Source organism: Staurois parvus, unplaced genomic scaffold (genome assembly GCF_062004578.1).
Source record: "Staurois parvus isolate SC_StPar_1 unplaced genomic scaffold, SC_StPar_1.0 ptg001622l, whole genome shotgun sequence".
NCBI classification, from domain to species: Eukaryota; Metazoa; Chordata; class Amphibia; order Anura; family Ranidae; genus Staurois; species Staurois parvus.
In genome coordinates this window covers 154361-178068 of record NW_028319418.1, presented here as the reverse complement: position 1 = coordinate 178068, position 23708 = coordinate 154361, and the positions used below count along the sequence as shown (strand labels likewise).

Genomic DNA, 23708 nt, shown 5'->3' with positions numbered 1-23708 from the left:
AGAAATTATCAGTCTAAAAATCGAATGGTAGGTGTATTGTAACACTGAGAGACAGAATAGCAACAAAAAATTCAAAAGAAATGCATGTCTAACAAATTATGCGCTGATTTGCATGTTCATGAGGGAAATAAGTATTTGTTCCCCTACCATTCAGCAGGATTTCTGGCTACCAGGTGTCTTTTATACAGGTAACAAGCTGAGATTACAAGCAGTCTCTTAAAAGGGAGTGCTGCTAATCTCATTTTGTTACCTGAATAAAAGACAAATGTCCACGGGAGAAATCAAACAATCAGATTCCAAACTCTTCACCATAGCAAAGACCAAAGAGCTGTCCAAGGATGTCAGGGACAAGATTGTAGACCTACACAAGGCTGGACTGGGCTAACAAACTATCGCCAAGCAGCTTGGTGAGAAGGTGACAACAGTTGGTGCAATCATTTGCAAATGAAAGAAACACAAAACAACTGTCAGTCTCCCTAGGTCTGCTGCACCATGCAAGATCTCACCTCAAGGAGTGTCAATGATCATGAGAACAGTGAAGAATCAGCCCAGAACTACACGTGAGAATCTTGTCAATGATCTCCAGGCAGCTGGGACCACAGTCACCAAGAAATCAATTGGTAACACACTACGCCGATAAGGATTGAAATCCTGCAGTGCTCACAAGGTCCCTCTGCTCAAGAAAGCACATGTCCAGACCCGTCTGAAGTTTGCCACTGAACATCTGAATGATGCAGAGGAGGACTGGTTGAAAGTGTTGTGGTCAGATGACACCAAAATCGAGCTCTTTGGCATCAACTCAACTCGCCGTGTTTGGAGGAGGAGGAGGAATGCTGCCTATGACCCCAAGAACACTATCCCAACTGTCAAACATGGTGGTGGAAACATTCTACTTTGGGGGTGTTTTCCTGCTAAGGGGACAGGACAACTGCACCGCATCAAAAGGGACGATGGACGGGGCAATGTACCACCAAATCTTGGGTGAGAATCTTCTTTCCTCAGCCAGGTCATTGAAAATGGGTCATAGATAGGTGTTCCAGCATAAAAATGACCCAAAACACACGGCAAAGGCAACAAAGGAGTGGCTAAAGAAGAAGCACATTAAGGTCCTGGAGTGGCCTAGCCTGTCTCCAGACCTTAATCAGATTGAAAATCTGTGGAAGGAGCTGAAACTTTGAGTTGCCAAACGTCAGCCACCAAACCTTAATAACTTGGCAAGGATCTGCCAAGAGTTGGCCAAAATCCCTCCTGAGATGTGTGGAAACCTGGTGGACAGCTACAGGAAACATCTGAACTCTGATTTCCAACAAGGGATTTGAGTCATGTTTTGTGAAGAGGATCAAATACTTCTTTCCCTCATGAACATGCAAATCTGTGCATAATTTGTTACACATGCATTTCTTTTGAATTTTTTGTTGCTATTCTGTCTCTGTGTTGCACCTACCATTCGATTTTTAAACTGATCATTTCTTTGTGAGTGGGCAAACATTCAAAATCAGCAGGGGATCAAATACTTATTTCCTTCGCTGTATGTCCGTGACTCACGTAAAAGATCCCGATCTTCCCTTGCAAATCGGGACCTTTTTCAATTGTGACGATGAATCACGGCGGTCACATGACCCTAAAACCCCACCCACCTCCCAGTTTCTGAAACTCTTAAAGAGCCGGGAGGCGCCGGTGCAAAGGGGTTAATACAAGAGAGGATTTTGCTTACTTTAGAAACTGCAGCTTAGCATTGCATGCCATTATTAAGCTTGTGATGTACCAGAACCCCCAGATCCTTCTCCACCATTGATTCCCCCGGTTGTACTCCCCCTAGTATGTATGATGCATGCATATTCTTAGCCCCCAAGTACATAACCTTACATTTATCAACATTAAGCCTCATTTGCCACATAGTTGCTCAATTGAACAGTGCATTGAGGTCGGCCTATAAGTTGGAGACACCCTGTAAAGGACATTATTCCACTGCATAGCTTGGTGTCATCTACAAAGACTGAAATGGTATTTTTGATCCCAGACTCTATATATTGTTTTTAAATATATTAAAAAGGATCTCTGAACTTCTCTAGCAATGCATCCAGTCTTCTCTGTCTTGTAACTTAAAAGTATATGTTATTTGTCACTAGGTATTGTCAAACTAGTGCCTTAAAACGGAAATAAAAATATTCCAGTATCAATGTATGCTTCTTCACAGCGCACAGTCCCTGGCTAGATGTTTAAACTACCCCACACTGTTCCTCAGTCACAGCAGGCAGTAGTACATTCCAGAAAGCAGTTTTTCTCTGCACCAGATGTAGGACTAGAAAAAGTAGGTTGTTATAGCCTAATTGTCATCAGCTCAAATAATTCAGCCCTGGCTGCTGAGCCTCAAGGAATGGTCTCCCCAGGCTTCCAGAACCTTCTAGGAGAAAAACAAAAAAAACAAATACTGGGCACTCAAAATTCATGTGCCACTGCAATAGACTGGAATGCATTCTCAGCTATCTCAAGAAGCAGGGGAGAGGCATTGACATCATCTGCAGCGGCCGGTGGTATTAGAAACCGCTGCTGATGTCCCCCCCCCCTTTTTCTGTTAACTTTATAAAAAGCCTTTGATTTGGGTGGGTGGTTAATGTAGGTATTTCAGTAGAACAGACCTTCCATTTTTATGCTTCCACTTTCAATAATGCTGATAGGCTAACTAATCATCTTAATTTTTTTCTTAGATATACATATGAAAGTTATAAGCTTACTCTAAGCTTTTCTTGTTTCTGATTATATACACGATTGTGGACAGCCATATGGACCTAGCTTCCAGGTTGTTCTTTGCTTGCCTTCTCACTGCAAGTCTACCAGATAAATGTCTCTCAGGTTGAAAATAACAGACTCTGCAATATCTGTTGAGAGGCAATAACCACAATGCACCCATTAGCCAGAGACCCTGTGATATGAACTACTCAGATACTATGTGACATGGGAGACCTCAAAAGCATTTTTTTTTTAAATACATAGCAAACCAGAGGTTTTACTTATTATAATTTAATGTAGTAAAGATGATCTGTACCCTATTGCTTTAGAATTGTTAATTGCACTGATAGGTCTACTTTAATGGAGAGCTAGGTTTGCTTTTTTTCCCCCCACAACAGTAATTTATCAATTACACAATGTAATTTATTAGTAGTGATTTTTTTCCTACATCTGCATGACATGTACATTTCAATAATGTATAAATGAGGCTTCATACAATTTGTCCAGTACCTGGTCAGACTGAATAACAACACATCCACACATTACGTTAGGTTTCCATGGCAAGAAAACACCAGCATATGACTCTTACATTAGCGTTCATTACAGTTGCTGTTTTCCCCGTTTCAGATAATAGAGGTCTTTCAGTCTCAAGCAACCAAGATTAAATTATTTCTTTCAAAATATAAAGCTGTTAACAGGGTTTGCAGATTAAAAATAACCATGGCCAAAATGTATCATAACATATGTAAGGTGTAGCATTAACACAATCACATTTTATAGAGGGACCCAGAAAAGCAATTTTTGCTAACTGTTGATCCTGCAAGGTGATCAATCATTTTTCCACTTTCTTTAATACGGTGACAACACTGTTCATTTTCAGTAAAATTGTGCATAACTGTTGCCATCCTGTGGGCAGTGTATCCTTAGATGGACTTTAAAGAGGAAGTAGACTCCTGAAGACCTGGACAAAAAAGGAAAGCAGAGGACAAAGGCCCATGCACCAGTAATCCCCCTGAAGCTAGTGTTTGTCCATTATTGACTTACTATGCCTTGTTCTTCACTGTGTCTGGGTGGAGGCTGCCATCAGGGTACATAACAGGGTTTGTCTTCCTCTTGTCAGATAGTCATCAGAGATCACCATGAGCTGCACAGTAGTGACATCACCAAATCTCACTCCATATCTCCAGAGACAGATAGCAGTGCCTTAGATCTCACACTATAGCTATACTATATTGCCAAAAGTATTGTAATGTCTGCCTTTACACGCACATGAACTTTAATGGCATCCCCGTCTTAGTTGGTAGGGTTCAATATTGAGTTGGCCCACCCTTTGCAGCTAGAACAGCTTCAACTCTTCTGGGAAGGCTGTCCACAAGGTTTAGGAGTGTTTCTATGGGAATGTTTGACCATTCTTTCAGAAACATATTTGTGAAATCATGCACTGATGTTGGATGAGAAGGTCTGGCTCGTAGTCTCTGCTCTACTTCCTCCCAAAGGTGTTCTATTGGGTTGAGGTCAGGACTCTGCAGGCCAGTCAAGTTCCTCCACCCCAAACTCGCTCATCCGTGTCTTTATGGACCTTGCTTTGTGCACTCACAAAGTTGGGAGCATGAAATTGTGCAAAATGTCTTAGTATGCTGACGCCTTAAGCGTTCCCGTCACTGGAACGAAGGGGCCAAGCCCAACCCCTGAAAAACAACCACACACTATAATTTCCCTCTCCACCAAACTTTACACTTGGCACAATACAGTCAGGTAAGTACCGCTCTCCCGGCAACCGCCAAACCCAGACATGGCCATCGGTCTGCCAGTCAGAGAAATGTGACTCCTCACTCCATAGAACACGTCTCCACTGCTCTAGAGTCTTGATTTTATACACCTGTGGCCATGGAGGTCATTGGAACACCTGAATCCAATGATTTGGAGGACTGGCCCAATACCTTTGGCAATATAGTGTATATAGCTAGGAAGCTATAGCCACAGAAGTGCCTAGGCACGCACTCATACCAGGAAGTGAGCTGGTATTGTTCAATAGGAATTAAAGATAAAAGGTAGACATTTCAAGGTATGTATTGCTTCAGCACAAACATCTCTAGATGTTCCTTATAATATAGAAAATCTTTACTTCCAGAGCTCAGGTCCAGTTTAAGTAAGAAACAAAAATAATGTCTAATGCCAGTTAAAACTATTTAGGCAGTTAGGACTCATTTACACAAGTGGCGCCCTCTAAAGTGCAGTGGATTTCTTTTCAGGGGGAATGTAACAGGTTCTGAGGAGGCATTATGATGCCTCCTTACTGCCCGTATTAACCCCTAAAAACCTGCACCACTGAATGGGTTACATTCAGTGAATGGTACTGTACAGCAAACTTGATAGGGGGATTGGGGGGGGGGGGGGCAATCAATTTTGCCTGGCTGCTATGCTCCATGGTATGTGTACACCCCACCCAGAGGTTTAAAAGGTGAGGGAATATTGTGGGGGGTAAACTATTTTTTTTCTTGTGGAGAAAAAGGTTTGTCTTATGAATAAAAGCTAACCACTGTAACTTTCTCTGCCAATGTAATATGGTGTGTCCCAACCCCTGTAACTTTCACTTTTGCTGAACAGTAGAATCTGTAATAGGAAGTAGAAAAAAAAAAAAAAAAACTTCTAGCATGTTAAACTGGTGGTAAAACATTGCAGGGGTACTCAGAAAAACAAAATCATGTTAAAGCTATACACAGAATGTAATCATATGTTATATATTTTTTTTATTTTGGCCAGTTACAACATAAAGAGGAGTCTTAGCAATTCACAGTTTTGCAAGTCATTTGTTCAACTTTCTCTCTTGTGCCTTGCATTCGATCTTGTATTGATTTAAAAGAAAAAAAAAAAAACAAAACAAAAAAAAAAAACTTGGCTGCATTATGCATTGAGGTAAAAGGCTGCTTTGACAGTTTGTGCTTATCTCAGTACAAAGTCTGTTTTGCCACACTTGAGGAAGAATTGCATTCTAAGGGCGTTACCCCTCCACATTTAAATTTTAAAAAAGTTTTGTTTTTAAGCTGAACCAAAGCCATTATGTCATCATCAAGCAGATTAGGTAGGGGAAAAAGAAAAAAAAAAAAACAGACAAAAGTTATGTAGCTCAACGTGCTTTACAAACACTATTACACAGACACATCCAAAGATTCTGTACACTATTAACAGTGAAATTTTATAATAAATTAAGTTTTACCTTGTTTCCCTAACTTTTGTCAAAATATATTCTGTAATGTTTACAAAGAAAAATATATCTAAAAATCAAGGTGAATGAGGATTTTTTTTTTTTAATAGATGAGAGGTAGGGTTGATTTTTTTCAAGAAAAGGCAAGCCTATCACAACTACAAAGCTATTGAGGCAACATAAGAAAAAAAAAAGTGTCAACTGTATGTTGCCTGCATGCACCTTTTTTCCCCCAAATTATTTTCCATGGAATGTCCTCAAACCCATACTAGGTTATTATGCAAGTGACATCTTTAAAAGTGGTTGTAACACATTTTTACCTTAATGCAGTCCCTGCATTAAGGTGAACATTTTAGGACTTGCTGTGCCCCCCCTCTAAATACTTACCTTACTCCTGGAATGATCCAGCACTGTACACAGCTGCTGTCTTCTCTCCTTCATGCAGGGATTGACAGGCTGCAGTGGGAATCATTGGCTCCTGTCAGTTAAAGCCAGTGAGGAGAATGCAGGGGGTGGGGCAGAGCCACACTGTGTGCGTCAATAGACGCACATAGACCACCTTGAGATAGAGCGCACACATCTGCCACCAAAGCAAGCAGCTCGCTATGGTGGCAGAGAGATGAAGCAGAAAGTGCCAACGGTAACCCCAAAAGGAGGCGGTTTGGGGCCACTATGTGCAATACCATTGCGAAGAGCAGGTGTTTATTTTAATTAAAAAAATAGACTTTAGAACAACTTTAAAGTGGTAGTAAACCGCATTTTAAAAAAATAAATAAATAATCCTGCAAGGTGAAGGCATAATGTGCTAGTATTCACGTTTAGGAGATATTCATTTTACCTACAGGTAAAGCTTTATTATAAGCTCACCTGTAGGTAAAATTATTAAAGAGTTTACTACAATTTTAAGCTCTAAGCCAAAGATCTGGAATTGAATGCATTATATGTGCTTTACTAACCTACCATATGCAGACTGCAAGGAGTTGCCTGGCAATCCTTTTGTTTCAGTGGCTTTAAAAATGTTCTACCTTACAGACCCTGAAAATGTAAGCAGACCAGCGTGCTTATTCCAACTCTGAAGACCAAAATATTGTGACTGGAGACAAACAGCCAAGTAAAGGTTTCACAAGTAGTCAGCAATGGTAGCCTTCATATTTCCCTCAGTACAGAATAACTTTAAAATTTACAGCTAGAAGAGTACCCGTGTTCAAGGCCCCACACTTGGATGAAGAAATAAGAGGAAAAAGGAAAGAAATACATGCAGGAAAGTCCCACTACTAGCTTTTAACTTAAATTGCCTCTATAGCCCTTTATAGCTTTATATATGTTAAAGGCTTACTTTAAGTAGTTTGTGTAAGAACTGGTGGACCGAAAAATGTTATGCTGGCATGATACTTTGGCTGAAACAATGACTACTTAATGGGCTCATTAACACCTTTCCACATTTCACTTATTTTCATGCGTTTAAAGCAAACAAAACCAAAAGCATAAGATTTACTGCAAAACCCAGAATTGGAAAATTATTTTACCAAAAGTTAAATTTGTCAGGTTTCTGAAGGGCCTATTATCATGTGCAGGTACATTTTATTCATGAAACACATTTCTCTTACAGGTGTGTATAGGTGTGAATAAGCCATAAAGAGATAAACACGATTTATCCTCAAACACAAAAACATTCATGTGCAATGCTGAAATATTCCTTACTTTACAATATCAGTGAAAAAAAAATAAACTGCTCCAAGATGAAAGGCTCTTCACACCTAGCGTCAGGACTACACAACACACCCTGATAGGTCCCAGATATGTACTTAACACAGAAAATCAGTGTGGTATGCTCAGAGGTTATAGGCAAGTGTTCCTCAATAAAAGGCCAGATATGGATGAAGCAGCCTTTTTTAACATATAACTAAACTAATCAAACAGCCATCTTATGAGGATGTCAAAAATGACAGCAAGAGACATGCATCTTTATGTATTAATAAATACACATTCAGAAGAACCCAGGCAAAATTCACACAGCAGCAGTTGATCACATACATTCTTTGGGAAGTCCAGTAATCCCACTGGAATGTGCAATGTTAAAGTTCTAATCTACATCTATGAGATAGTAAATATGGTAGCAGCCCAGTTGGAGGTATGCAAGAAAAAAATTGGAAAATCTAGACAAGAAACTATCATCTTAAATGGGATTTTCCATGTTACCCCAGACTTGGTAACCCTTGCCAATTTAAATTTGATATTCAGGAGAATTATGTATTTCAGAAAGGTAGGAAATGGGGCAGATAGCACACTAACATTTAATTTCCTTCTACTTCTACTTTCCCTCAGTACAAACTCTGTACTGTAATAACTAGGTTGGCATTGTAATTTAAAAAAAAAAAAAAAAGGAAGAAAAAAAAAAAAAAGTCTACTTCCATTCAAGGTGCTCTGCAAATCGCAGATCATTTGATTCTACCCAGACTTATAAGTGGATGTCACGTTTCCCATGTGTAGTCTCTGAAGGCAATCTGAATGAGACGTAGTTCAAGCTGAAAGGCATCTGGACGCTCCTGAGGGTTAGCAGACAACATCTGTTGCAGCAATTGTTTCATGCGCCGATTCATCGTTTTTTTCTTGATGGGAATAGGAAGCTCCATTTTGGGGTTCTCAAGCAGTGCTTCTCCCACTGGAACAATTTGTGTCCCCCGTTGAACATAACCACCAAGCAATCTTTTTTTGGTGTGACTGTCCAAGATGGTCAAGCGCTCAAGCATGGCCCACAGTATTACTCCTAGAGCAAAAATATCCGCTTTTGCCGTATAATGGCCCTCCCACACCTCAGGTGCCATGTAAAAATCAGTTCCACAAGCAGTAGATAAAAAGCTCTTGTTGACACTGGCTGGTTCTTCGGGGTTCAAGCCTGAAGTAGAACATACTTTACTCAGCCCAAAGTCTGCCACCTTCAGGGTAGGTTCATCCATACCATCACGTGCTTTACACACCAGAATATTATCAGGCTTTAGGTCACGGTGTATTATCTGGTTTTTGTGTAGAAATGCAAGTGCACTACTTAGTTGCAACATGAAACTGGTGTTGGTTCGACGACTTGGTCTTCTAGTTAGGATGTACTCGTTCATATCTCCTCCATCACAAAAATCCATCACAAACCATAGACAATAGGTACTGCGTGGGTCAAAGGCAATTTTGCCTTTTAGAGAGGTTTCCACCAACTTCAAGAAAACAAGAAAAAATATAATTGGGAAATTAAGTTATTTAGTATTCCAAATCATATGCACAAAACACTAGAGTTAAAAATAACATCAATCTACCAAACTACCAAAGTAATGCAAAAAGCTGAACATTACTCTTGCATAGAACACAAAATACAACTAAAACATTATTCAAAGAACAAAATACATATATCGTTTATTCTAAAATAAAAATGAAAAGTTCAATTTGTATATTCTTCCCATATTCACTTATGTGTTTAAATTAATAACATTATAAAAGATACATAAAAATTCAGCCATTTTTGAATATTACACTTACAAAGCATTCAATAAGCAATGTACACATATAGAATGGACTCCTGTAACACCCACTTGAGGAACAGGCCTACATTTTATAGGCTCCTCAGCATGCCCATACACGTGCTGAGTTTGCTGCAGATTAGGCTACAGTCACACAGGTGCTTTGCTGCCACGTGAATAGCAGCAGCAAGAATCTACACATTTCTGCCGTTTTTGACAGGTGTGATCAGTTAGCTGTGACCATCCAGCGTACACTTCCAATGGAAGGTTGTCATGGCCACAGCTAGTCATGGCCGTTCACACAGCCATGCACAGCCATTACTTGCACTGAGGCAAAACACCTGTGTGAATTTAGGCTGTTTCAGAGCAAATGTAAGATTAACTGTTTGGTGTATGAGATGAAGTTAGCTTCCAAGGCCACTCATATACTGGAGGGATAGGACAGAAAAAATAGATCATAAAACGTTATAACGTTATATATATATCGTAATCATACAACCACTATTACTGTTCTGCATGGTATTCAGAAATTCAGTTAAGACAGTTAAAGAGAGAGACCAATGACACAAGTCAGACTACCCAAACCTGCCCTTATGACCAAGTTTTTATGTGTATTGCCAACTAGAGGATCTTGAAACAATTGTACTTTATCACTCTTGCACTGGCAAGAAAGAACATACGGAGCTAATTTACTGAAGAGATTTTTATTCTAGCTTGTATTCAGGTTTAGTTATTCTATCAGGTTCATTGGAATAAGATCACAAGGCTAGGGAGAAAATTACTCTCAGTAAAGCAGCCCAATTTTTATGTGTCAGTTCTATAAACATTTATGTTATTGCCCTGCCTTTTCCTCACCGGAAGATAAAGTGCTGAACTCGATCCATGTAACATGCGTTGAACAGTCCCATCTCTCTGCAGGACACACTCTTCCAAGTGAATTACATTAGGATGTTGGCCCTGGATGCTGCTTAATGCCCAGAACTCTCTCAGTGCCAATTCAACATTCTCTGGTGCCTGGCAGCGGATTTTTTTAACTGCTACTCGCTGGCATGTCCTGCGAACTAAGGCCTCGTACACCACTCCATAGCTGCCACGGCCTACTTCCTTTATCAGGTCATACTTAGGCTGGCTACTGACCATCTTCATGCTTACTAAAGGGGAAACAAAATGATATGTTACTGAAAAAAAAAAACACTAAAATTTACTGTATTGATTCTTAAAAATTGTTATTAAATACTTTCTACATATGTGCAAATCTGACTTTCATTTTAGAGAAAGGTAAAGTCATGCACTGATGTACAGCCCTAAATTACCATTGCAACCATACATCATTGGTAAGTACAACACGAAAAATGAAGGAACATTACATTAACTATAAGAGACAGGGTTAAAAATAGGTTAGTTTAAATAGATCCATTTAAAGTGGCCACTGAAATCCACAGCAAACCACTCAGGAGTCTGAACACAACTTCCAGAGGAATCCCAAAACCTCAGGAGGTCAAGGTCTAGCACACTCCCTATTTCCTTCTACCAATTAGTGCACTGCCCAGCACACACGTGTTACAGATAGAGCACAGTGCAACCCTTCCAGACTGATTATGGGGCTCCCAGCTGTGTAGTTTTAGAAGGATACAAAGTATTTTATCACTACAAACATACAAATTAAAATTAACCCATACTTAGCCTCAGCAAGGAAACTAACAGAACTGACATCAGATGTCTATCAACACGTTGTCAGTTTTGTTTCTGCTCATGATCTGGTAACCCCCAAAAATGTTATGCAAATGCAGCCTTTCTGAAGATCAGTATCTGCACAGGGCAAGGCATAAGCCAACCCTATTCCACATGACATTTTTAAGGTCTGGTGACCAGCCACTAAGGCACCAAGTGCTGCATTTTGGGGGAAAGGTTGGGAGTGTGCAATTTTCCCAATACCCCGAAGGATGTTGCAGTGCATTAGGGGTGGTTTTGCTAGCAATGTACGAGCAGGTACCCTATGCCTGCTGTACATCAGTTTTGCTAATTTATTTGCTTTGGAGAGATTACAGGTTTTCAAAATACAAAATAATAACAACAACAGGCACTAAAAAGTCACCAAGTCATTTCTACAAGCTAGTGGGCATTCTTGAAAGTCAATTGCACTCAAAACTGATATTTTAGCTTTGAATAACCACTAACAAGTTATCCCCACCCTGATACATTCCACACAATGCAGAATAAAAAAGCAGTTAGGAAGGTTAACTTCAGAATGAAAATATCCAAATGCAGAACAATCTATGAAAGGTTTCCTCTTACCTTCACTTGAAAAAGCTTTCACATCATAAACATTTTCACCAGGGATTTTCAGTATCACACCACTGCGCCAAATAGCAGCTTGCATTGCGAAAGAAAAGGTGCAGTAACACCTGCTACATCTGTAGACAGTGACTGTGGGAAAATCCAATAGATATTTAAATTAATGAACACAGCAACAAATACATGACAGTCTAAATTCACAAAATTACTTTGTTGTTGCAAAGTTACATTAAAATCACCAGAACAAGGATTTTTATTCTCAAAATGTGACAGCTAATTTAATAAGATTTGAAAACTCAGTCACATGACTAAAAAGATACTTAGGTTCAGTTCACAATACTTTCACTGAGAAATATTATGCACAATTCAAAAGTAGGTAAATCACTTTCTAACATTTAGTTGTTTCCCAAAAATAGTTTTTTTATCTAGTCCAGTTGGCTTTTGACTGTGGTGGCTACATTCTGTGTGATAGCGTCATGAGCAAGTTTAAGCATTTAAACTCACGCTGCATGCATACAGCTTAACTAGCTAATGCCTAAGTTTGGAGTAGCTTACTACATACTGTGGTAAGGCTAATCCATGGTACTGTGCAAACTGCAAGGCTTAGACACACACAGAGACCCAGTTATAATGCAGAGGTAAGGATAAAAAATAAATAAAAACACCTGCACAGTACAAATATACATAGTGCTTCCCTTGCTTTAGGATTCCAAGTCAAGCAAAGTCCCATTCATGTGAAAGAAAACACTCGGGAGAGGAGATTAGCCTGGTCACAGGATATCTGCACCTTTAAAGAGGAACTAAACTCTCCAATATATTCACCTCTACCTTCCAGCGATGCGGTGGTTACATCTCTAGCTGGCCAGTGTCATCTGCTCCCTGGGTGCGGTTTTTAGCCTCCTGGTTGGCCAGCGGGAGATGAGCTCATTCCGCATATGTGCACGCGAGTCAGTCGTTCCAGAACACCTATGAGCTTAATGTACATTCTGTAGAAAACTGCAAGGAGGCAGGCAAGTTTCCATTACTGCAGAAATGACATAGCATGTCTTTTCTGAAATAAAAAGCTGCCTGCTCACAGTTTTCTAAAAACAGTCATGAACACTTTCATCTTCTCCTGGGCTTCCTTCTGGGTTTGAATTCTTCAGCCACCTAATTAGTGGATGGGCCAGGATGATGTCACTCCCATGCATGGGCACGGGAGTCGTGTCATTGTGGCACAGAGCCATGTATGAAATATATGCTAAGCTAGGCATGTGTAGCTCAGTATACATTCAGGACAACACATGCAGACGGGCGATGAAAAGGATTTATGGCAGAGGAAAATAGGGTCTCTTTCATCACAAAAAAATTCTGTCAGACATTTTTTAATATTTATTTTAGTACCGCCTTAAAGAAGAATTCATTACCTCCAGGCATATCTTCCCTAAATCTACTTATTTCTGTGTTTGCCCCAGGATTGGTGCTTTGTTAGATTAAAGTTAGGGACCACACTATAAAGGGTTCTTGACCAGGAGTGAGCTCAGGTGTGTTTAGATCCTAGTTCAAACCCACCTGAGCTATCCCACAAGGAAGCTGTCACTGCATAAAGCCAATCATAAGCAGGCAAGGCATTCCCCACCCCGCAGACAGGCACATAGGCACCCCTTGTATGCGCACGGCTGTGGGGCGGGAAATGCCTCAGCTGCTTCTGATTGGCCTAGTACACAGACAGCCTTCTGGTGGAATAGTGGGTTTGGATAAGGCTCCGAGCATGCCTAATATCATCCCAAACCTTAAGGCTTCCACAGAGATTTGCCTGTGGGCTGACAAAAAAAAAAAATCTAAGTTTCCCCCAGCCAACATTTCCCCACCTGGCTCCTTCATTTTTTTAATGGATGTCAAGCCAACATGACCACCCATAATACCAATTTCATCAGGAACCACCCAAAATCTGAACAATGTATTACCAGCTTAAAGCTGGCCATACATGGATCAATATTTGGCCAGTTCAGCAGGACCCAGACAAATTTCAATTAGTGTGTAGGCCTCTGTTCTTCAGGAGCGGCTTCTGTTGAACTGTGGGAAAAGCAGCATGCGATCAGCACATGCAGCAAATCAGCTGCAGCGCATTCTGGGAGGTGGGCGGGGACCCACATTCAGAATACAAAGACAACACAGCAAGGAGGATTTTACCCATCCACCTTGAATGTGTAGATGGGGAAATTGGATTTTTTTCTTTCAACTGGCTGGCTGAGTGAAAAAAAACTGAGCCATGTATGGCCAGCTTAAAAGATAGGTTCACCTTTTGGACAAAAATAATAAATGCACATTTTTTTTGCAGGTAAACGTGCATTATTTTTGTCCAAAGGAGTATGGAAAGCCCTGCACCAGCGATCAGTAGATCGCTGATGCCATGTACAGTTGCAAGAAAAAGTATGTGAACCCCTTGGGATTATGTGGAGTTTTGCATGAATTGGACATAAAATGTGCTCTGAACGTCATCTAAATCACAACAATAGAAGAACACAGTCTGCTGAACATAATACTACACAAACATTAGATGTTGCCATGGTTTAATTGCACATAACATGTAAACATTCACAGTGCAGGGAGGAAAAAGTATGTGAGGCCCTAGCTTAATGACTTCTCCCAGAGCTAATTGGAGCCAGGAGTGAGCCAACCTTGACTCCAATCAGTGTGATGATATTGGATGTGTTGCTGACAGCTGTCCTGCCCTTAAAAAACACACACCTGTTTTGGGTTTGCTGGTTTCAAGAAACACTGTCTAAAGTGAACCATGCCTCGCAGAAAAGAGCTCTCAGAAGACCTATGATCAAGAATTGTTGACTTGCATGAAGCTGGAAAGGGTTACAAAAGTATCTGCAAAAGCCTTGATGTTCATGTGTCCACGGTAAGACAGACTGTCTACAAATGGGGAAAGTTTAGCACTGTTGCTACTCTCCCTAGGCGTGTTCGTCCTGTAAAAATGACTGCAAGAGCACAGCGCAGAATGCTGCATGAAGTAAAGAAGAATCCCAGAGTGTCAGCTAAAGACCTACAGAAATCTCTGGCACATGCTAACATTTTTGTTGACACATCTACAATAAGGAAAACATTAAACAAGAATGGAGTACATGGGAGGACACCACGGAGGAAGCCATTGCTGTCCAAAAAGAATATTGCAGCACGTTTGAAGTTTGCAAAAGAGCACCTGGATGTTCCACAGCACTACTGGCAAAATATACTGTGGACAGATGAAACCAAGATTGAGTTGTTTGGGAAGAACACACAACACTATGTGTGGAGAAAAAAAGTCACAGCACACCAACATCAAAACCTCATCCCCACTGTAAAACATGGCGGAGGGAGCATCATGGTTTGGGGTTGCTTTGCTGCCTCAGGTCCTGGACGGATTGTTGTCATTGATGGGAAAATGAATTCCAGAGTTTATCAAGACATTTTGCAGGAAAATGTACGACCATCTGTCCGCCAACTGAAGCTCCGCAGAGGATGGGTGATGCAACAGGACAATGACCCAAAGCATACAAGTAATTCAACAAAACAATGGCTGCAACAGCACAGAATACGCCTTCTGGAGTGGCCCAGTCAGAGTCCTGACCTCAACCCGATTGAAATGCTGTGGCATGACCTTAAGAGAGCGATTCACACCAGACATCCCAAGAATATTGCTACACTGAAACAGTTTTGTGAAGAGGAGTGGTCCAAAATTACTCCAGATCGTTGCGCAGGTCTGATCTGCAACTACAGGAAACGTTTGGTTGAGGTTATTGCTGCCAAAGGAGGGTCAACCAGTTATTAAGTCCAAAGGTTCACATACTTTTTCCTCCCTGCACTGTGAATGTTTACATGTTATGTGCAATTAAACCATGGCAACATCTAATGTTTGTGTAGTATTTTGTTCAGCAGACTGTGTTCTTCTATTGTTGTGGCTTAGATGACGTTCAGAGCACATTTTATGCCCAATTCATGCAAAACTCCACGTAATCCCAAGGGGTTCACATACTTTTTCTTGCAACTGTAGGTCTCCTGCAGACCTGTCAGAATATCTGCTTTCCGTACACAGCGCCGTGGTAGTTAATTGAAAACTACAAGCCCACAGCCGCTAAGGTTGTCGGGACTTGCAGTTCATTTATTCAGTCCATGAATGAATGACAAGGCCGTGTGGGCGGAGACCCGCATGGCCACGATGTTTTCAAATCTGAGAGATAGTACAGGGAAACTTCTCTCTGTACTATCTGTCAGAGGGAGGGGGGCGGCGGGCACGGCTGCAGCTATGAGAACATGTTACATGTTCCACCCTAAAAACGGATGGAACTTATCCTCTAAAGCCAGCCATAGATGGATCGAATTTTCACCCAGTTCAGCAGGGACTGGCCAAGATTTGATCCATCTAAGGGCAGGCTTGGTTGTACTGAAGTCGATCGTTTGGTCAACTTCAGTACAACCAGCCTGTCAGCTTTTTTGCATGCTATCATTGTGTTCTGCCAGCAGTGAAGGCTCACTGCTGCCAGAACATAATAGCACTGCGGGAGGAATTCCCCCATTAACACAGAATTTTCTTTCCTGCAGCCTGTGATTGCAGGAAAAAAAAAAAAAAAACAACGCATATGGCCCCCTTCACATGAGTAATCCAGTCATGCCCGCCTGTCAATTTTTCAGGCAGACCTGACTGTATAGTCCATGCATTCCTATGGACCAACAAGTGTAAATGGACTTGTGTAAAAAAAAAAATAAAAAAATTAAAAAAAAAAAAACACGGAAGGGGATCTACCCCACTCAGTCTAGGGCACGGGTGTCAAACTGGTGGCCCTCCAGCTGTTGTCAAACTACAAGTCCCATGAGGCATTGCAAGTCTGACAGTTACAAGCATGACTCCCAAAGGCAGAGGCAGGATGGGACTTGTAGTTTCACAACAGCTGGAGGGCCGCCAGTTTGACCCCTCTGGTCTAGGGGGAATCGGATTACAGGGAACAGACAGCTGATTTGTTTACACCTGACCACCCACAGAGCACAGCAGGCTCTGTTCATGTCCACTCTACATAAACTGTGCTGACAAGGATCTGTCATATCAGCGGACAGATCCCCTGCTCAGCAAATAAGATTCCATCCAGTGTGAGAGGGGTCTAAGGCTGTTCAGGAAAACCAAGTAAAACCATATCCTCCCTAGCAGTCTGATGTCAGTATTTCTGTGCTCAAAGCAGTACTTTTTTTGCATGGAAATATGTCGTTTATTGTAGGCCTGTAATTTTTTAGGAATACCTCACTGAAATCTGTCCGAACAAAGTCTAGTAAACATTCCGGATATGTTAAAATTTGAAACACGAAATCATAAATTATAATTTAATAAATAATCATAAAAATGTATATAATAAAATTCAATAATATAATCAAACCAAAAACGCTGAAATTTGAAATATAGCGCCAAGTTCGCACATCACTGAGCAAAGTCGCAGAATCGTTTTCAGTGTCTGATGATGAATTTCCCAAATCATCACTCAATTCTGCAAGTGGTTCTAATTTACTATCGCTGTTCTCTAGCTGGTCTAAACCCGATTTTGACCTAAAGGGACACTTTTTGGACATTTCTCAGTTTCCAGGCAGAAAGAACAGTAAAAATGCAGGCAGGGCACAGGACAAAGCACTCGGGACAAAATGTATGTGAAATGGTTTGATACAGTAATGTTTTACTATGTGATTTTAGTGTATTGAGTGAATGCCACTTTCACATTTTTAAATTTCCCGCCAGTTCCATCCCCCGTACGTTCCGACAGGGAATGGAACCCAGAAGACGGATGATGGCATCGGCCGGAGGACATTGCAGGGGACACTGCAGGAGGGACATCGCAGGAGCACAGGACAAGGTAAGTGAAGAAGAGATCCCGGAGCAACGCTGCATGGTATTCCCAAGTCTAGCTCGGGGTTACCGCTTGTGGTACTGAAACTTTACCCCAAGCTACACTCGGGAATACCGCCAGGGGGGTTAAGCATCAGTTCACAGCTGTGTGCAGAGCCAATGGGCTGTCCTACCCAAAAGAAACATGGGGAAAGACGTTCCTGACCGTTTTTTCTAAAATCCCAATGCACGAACTGCAGGGCACCCAGTTTCTCTGCAAGTCAGGAACACAAGCGATTTTGTGCCCATTGCCAGCACACAGAAATATGAACCTTTATTCCCAAATATCAGAGCTTATTCATGCATGTGAGGTGCGGATTGAAGCTCAGGTTTCACAGCCAATTGATACAGTAGTTTCTCAGCAGTTCATGTCAGGTTCAGGACAAGATCAGCCCAGGATTGTATCCTATTCAAACAAATATGGCTTAGAAACAGTTTCCATAGAAGTCAATAGCCTGTAATCCGCACCAGAACCGGACTGCTCAGAAATCGTACAGGACTATTTTTACATTATTATTATAATACAGTATTTATAAAGCGCCAACAGTTCACCGAGCGCTGTACAATAACAATGCGATGCGATACACGAGGGGTTCGAGTGCCCTGCTCCTTGGAGCTTACAATCTAGGAGGGAGGGGATAGTGGTACAGGAGGAAATAGCTGTGGGGGATGGAGTGGTAGGAAGAGTGGAGGAGATCGGCAATTAGCTGAGGGTGGCGTAGGCTTCCCTGAAGAGGTGGGTTTTCAGGGTGCGCCTAAAGGAGAAGAGAGTAGGTGATAGTCTGATTGATTGGGGTAGGGATTTCCAGAGGATGGGTGACGCCCTGGAGAAGTCCTGGAGGCGGGCATGGGAGGAGGAGACCAGGGAACTGGAGAGAAGGAGGTCTTGTGAGGAGCGGAGAGTGTTTACATCTACAAAGCTGGTGCACGGGACATAGGTGAACCAGCACCATAGGCAGCAATGTTATTTCACATGTCATGCGGACTGGATGCGGTTCAAAGTGCATATCTGTGAACCAGCACTCCGTTTGTATCTTTTCAACACTCTACTATAATCTTCAGCCTACAAATACCTGCTGGTGGAGGGCCGACCTGTCAGCGCATCATGGGGGCCCAGCTACATGAACATAGACGAGACAGCTGGATCTCTATGCCATCACAAGGTAATACCAAGGCCCGGGACGCAGTGGCTGAGCAGCACAACACTAGATTCGCTGGCTGCTTACGTTGGTTATTGGCGCATAACCCAGCAAAAAAAGGTAAGAGGGGGTTAAAAGGAAATGAACCCCAGGGGAATCAAAGTGTTTTCTTTCACTACTGGTATGTGATCTGCCTATACATAGTGAATCATTACATCTGATAATCTAAGCACAATCTGGGTAGGCCTCAACTGAACACACAATTGGATCGGCCACAGAGCATAGCACAGGACCAAAATATAGGTAACTCCACAACAGGGTCAAGATGAAAGTGAAGCATTAGAAGAGACAGCTTGTGATAAATCAGCAGAATGTTCTAGAAATCCCTCCTACAGCCTGTGACTGAAATAAGGAGCCCCTGACAATAAATTCCCCCATCACACACCAGCAGGCCATTCACACAATGTAGAGGGTTAGACATCTGGATCTTTTGTCTAGAAAGCTCCACCATGGAGAGCCTAGCAGCTCCTAAATACTGCACCCTGAAATGTACAGCCACTACATTCATCTCCACAGTACAGACGTGACTGGACATTTACCACCTCCAGCAATGCAGATCATCTTACAAGCAGCCTCTGCCTCAGTAATGTGAGTGCACCTTATTGTTCAAGCATTCACCACACGTTTTCATACAATGAAAGCTCAATTCCCTTTCCTCATACAACAGCATAGACCCGAACGCCCCTTTAGAAGGGTGCTGGGCACAGGTGCCTGCAGTCGCACGGGATGTCAGAGAACTGTGTCGCTAAAAACAAGCCATTTTACAACGCTCTTACCTCAGCTTTTCTCTCCTGTGGCCGCCGCCATTTTGCCTCGCGCGCGTCCACACCAAGCGCGTACACTGCGCATTACGTCAAACAAAGGAAAGCGGCGCATGCGCGCAGGGAAGGGGCACGGCGTGATCTAACGGTAGGAGCAGAGACTGTACAGAGTTTTGCCAGGGACCGGTCATGATGAGGAGCGTGACGTCACCAAGCGAAAAGGACGTTTTCAGTGGCATGAGGAACGAAGTTTAGTCCTTTCAGTTTTATATACAGGGGGTACTTCTACTCCAGGACCCTGCCTCCCTCTCATGGACTGGTTATACTCTGGCTTTTCGGTCTCTACTATTGTATACGATTCATGAGGAGAAAAAGGACGGTCGGTTGATTCTCAGGCTGTGTCGGGAGTCATGCTAAGGCCTCAAAAAAACAAAAAAAAAACTCTCCTACAAGATGTCCTCTGGGAAGCAGCGGTTTTGCAGAAAAAATGCCTGACGCTTGTAAAAGTATATAAGGCGTTTAGGCGCGTTTACAAATGTCAAGCGCTTGGGCCTTAATTAATTTCATTGGTCAGAATGATCATTTATTCTGGCCATTGAAATTACATTTTGGCAGAAAAAACGCATACGCGGCTGAACACGCCTAAACGTTAATTTATTCTGGCCATTGAAATGAATAAACGTTTAGGTGCGTTCAGCCGCGTAAGCGTTTTTTCTGCCAAAACGCTGCTGCTCCTGGATTCACTTTCCTTTTTTTCGTGCCGGTAACACTTTTACAAGTGTTTAGGTGCGTTTACAAATGTCAAGCGCTTGGGTGTTAATTCATTTAATTGGTCAGAATGATAATTCATTTCAATGGCCAGAATAAATTACCGTTTAGGCACGTTCAGCCACGTAAGCGTTTTTTCTGCCAAAACACTGCTGCTCCTGGATGCGCTTTCCTTTCCTTTTTTCCTGCCGGTTACACTTTTACAAGCAATTAGGTGCGTTTACAAATGTCAAGCGCTTGGGCCTTAATTAATTTCATTGGTCAGAATGATCATTTATTCTGGCCATTGAAATTAACGTTTAGGCGCGTATGCGTTTTTTCTGCCAAAACACTGCTGCTCCTGGATGCACTTTCCTTTTTTCCTGCCGGTAACACTTTTACAAATGTTTAGGTGCGTTTACAAATGTCAAGCGCTTGGGCGTTAATTCATTTCATTGGTCAGAATGATAATTTATTCTGGCCATTAAAATTAATTAACTTTAGGCGCGTTGAGCCACGTTAGCGTTTTTTCTGCCAAACCTCTGCTGCTCCTGGATGCACGTTCCTTTTTTTCCTGCCGGTAACATTTTACAAGCGTTTAGGTGCGTTTACAAATGTCAAGCGTTTGGGTGTTAATTCATTTAATTGGTCAGAATGATAATGCATTTCAGTGGCCAGAATAAATTATCATTCTGACCAATTAAATGAATTAACGCCCAAGCGTTTGACATTTGTAAACGCACCTAAACGCTTGTAAAAGTGTTACAGGCAGGAAAAAAGGAAAGGAAAGTGCATCCAGGAGCAGCAGTGTTTTGGCAGAAAAAACGCTTATGCGGCTGAACGTGCCTAAACGTTAATTAATTTCAATGGCCAGAATAAATTAGCGTTTAGGCGTGTTCAGCCACGTAAGCGGTTTTTCTGCCAAAACACTGCTGCTCCTGGATGCACTGTCCTTTCGTTTTTTCCTGCTGGTAACTTTTTTACAAGCGTTTACAAATGTCAAGTGCTTGGGTGTTAATTCATTTCATTGGTCAGAATGATAATTGGGCAGCACAGTGGCTAAATGGTTAGCACTTCCACCTGGCAGTACTAGGGTCATTGGTTTGAATCCCAACCACGGCACCACCTGCCTGGAGTTTGCATGTTCTCCCTGTGACTGCGTGGGTTTCCTCCAGGTACTCTGGTTTCCTCCCACACTCCAAAGACATGCTGGTAAGTTAATTGGCTCCTGTCTAAATTGTCCCTAGTATGTGTATGTATGAATGTAAGTTAGGGACCTTAGATTGTACGCCCCTTGAGGGTTAGGGACTGGTGTGAATGTACAATATATATGTGAAGTGCTGCGTAAGTTGACAGCGCTATATAAGTACCTGAAATAAATAATTTATTCTGGCCATTGAAATGAATAAACGTTTAGGTGCGTTCAGCCGCGTTAGCGTTTTTTCTGCCAAAACGCTGCTGCTCTTGGATGCACTTTCCTTTTTTCCTGCCGGTAACACTTTTACAAGCGTTTAGGCGCCTTTACAAATGTCAAGCCCTTGGGTGTTAATTCATTTCATTGGTCAGAATGATCATTTATTCTGGCCATTGAAATGAATTGACGTTTAGGCGCGTTCAGCTGCTAAGTGTTTTTTATGGCAAACCGCTGCTGCTCCTGGATGCATTTTCCTTTAGTTTTTTTCCTGCCGGTAAACACTGCTGCTTCTAAAAGCTTCTGTGCATATTGACACATAGGATAACATAAAGGGCCGCTTGGAAGCAGTAAAAAAAAAAAAAAGCGCTTGAAGCCCTTAAGATGCGGTTCAGTGTGCTTTTTGTTCTGCAACAAAGATGCAAGCACAGTGTTTTCCATGTATTCCAATGGCCCTGGTTCACACCAGTCAGACAGTTTCTGGAGCAGAAAAAAAAAGTAGAGCATGCTGCATTTTTTTCTGCACAGAGCCATACTGGAACATAATAAACTGCATCAAAACTGCACAGGAACTGCATGCGGTGTGATCTCTAAGCAAAAAAGTATCTGAAGTGCGTTTTTGTAATGTGAACTGGCCCTAAAAGTGGCCACAAAAAAGCCCTGTGTACATGAGACCTTAAAATTCAGAAAAAAACAAACTGTCCTAAACCCTATTGAAGCTTAAGGCAAGGTGAATATTGTTTGGAAGGCTAATGGTCACATGGGGTTATTCACTAAAACTGCAAAATCTGGTGCAGCTCTGCATAGAAACCAATCAGCTTCCAGGTGTTATTGCCAACACTTAATTGAACAAGCTGAAGTTAGAAGCTGATTATATAAATAATGCATTACCCGCTACTAAACATGATAATAAACCACCCAAAAACCCCCATAAAGTTCAAGTATAACTAGTGTCCATAATCCATTTCAAAGTGGAAACTGGGTGTATTCCACTATGATGATAAACTGGGAAGTACAGTGGCTTAATGGTTAGCACTTCCGCCTGGCAGCACTAGTTCAAATCCCAGCCTCGGCACCACCTGCCTGGAGTTTGCATGTTCTCCCTGTGCCTGTGTGGGTTTCCTCCGGATACTCTGGTTTCCTCCCACACTCCAAAGACATGCTGGTAGGTGAATTGGCTCTCATCTAAATTGGCCCTAGTATGTGTATGAATGTAAATTAGGGACTTTAGATTGTACACTCCTTGAGGGTTAGGGACTGATGTGAATGTACAACATATATGTAAAGTGCTGTGTAAATTAACAGCGCTATATAAGTACCTGTAATAAATAAACCTAATACAGATGCAGAAATCAGAATACCATGCTCCCCTCCTGAGTTCCCACACTCACTGATAGCTGTGGATTCTAGCAAGCAATGTTAGAAGTCATATGCGCTTGTACTGCAGATATCTTGGGGTTTCTGGTACTTGTAGTTTTCCCTGCTAGTCACCTCTTCTCCACATTGCCAGTAAACTGTAAGGCCTGGTTCACATATGTTCAGGCCGCAATTTGCATGAGCATGAGAGCCCATTAATTTGAACGGACTCCCGTGCCCTGGGACACACAGGGAAATCCCTGCACTTCTTGGGAAATCACAGCCCACACGGGAACTGAGGTTCCCAGTATAGTTGCAATTTCTAGTGCAGGCGGCATGCCATTTGAATTAATGACACCTGCCTGCAGGTCCCACATTCCTCTGTGTGGCTGCAGGTATTTGTGCGGGTCCCACAGTGGCACCACCCACACAAATGTGAACCAAGCCTAAGACTTCATGCACACTAGAAAAGCTAAAAACTGCTTTAGAAACACTGGACAAACAATGGTAATGAACTATATTTAGTAGTTTCAGCCTTAAGGAACCGGGCCACCATTGTTATGGAGAGGGCAGGGAATCCAGCCACTGTGTCCTTAACAACAGAT

General features: G+C 41.9%; 1 protein-coding gene across 1 annotated transcript; it reads right to left on the bottom strand.

The window, feature by feature from the left end:
• Positions 1-3139: 3139 nt before the first annotated feature.
• Positions 3140-19665, bottom strand: PDIK1L (PDLIM1 interacting kinase 1 like). The gene is made up of 4 exons (XM_089663080.1): positions 19605-19665; positions 11737-11868; positions 10297-10592; positions 3140-9141 (listed from the first exon to the last, which is right to left on the bottom strand). Exons 2-4 carry the CDS (start codon positions 11819-11821, stop codon positions 8407-8409), a joined length of 1116 nt encoding a protein of 371 aa, XP_089519206.1. The 5' UTR covers positions 11822-11868; positions 19605-19665; the 3' UTR covers positions 3140-8406.
• Between the last annotated feature and the right edge of the window lie 4043 nt (positions 19666-23708).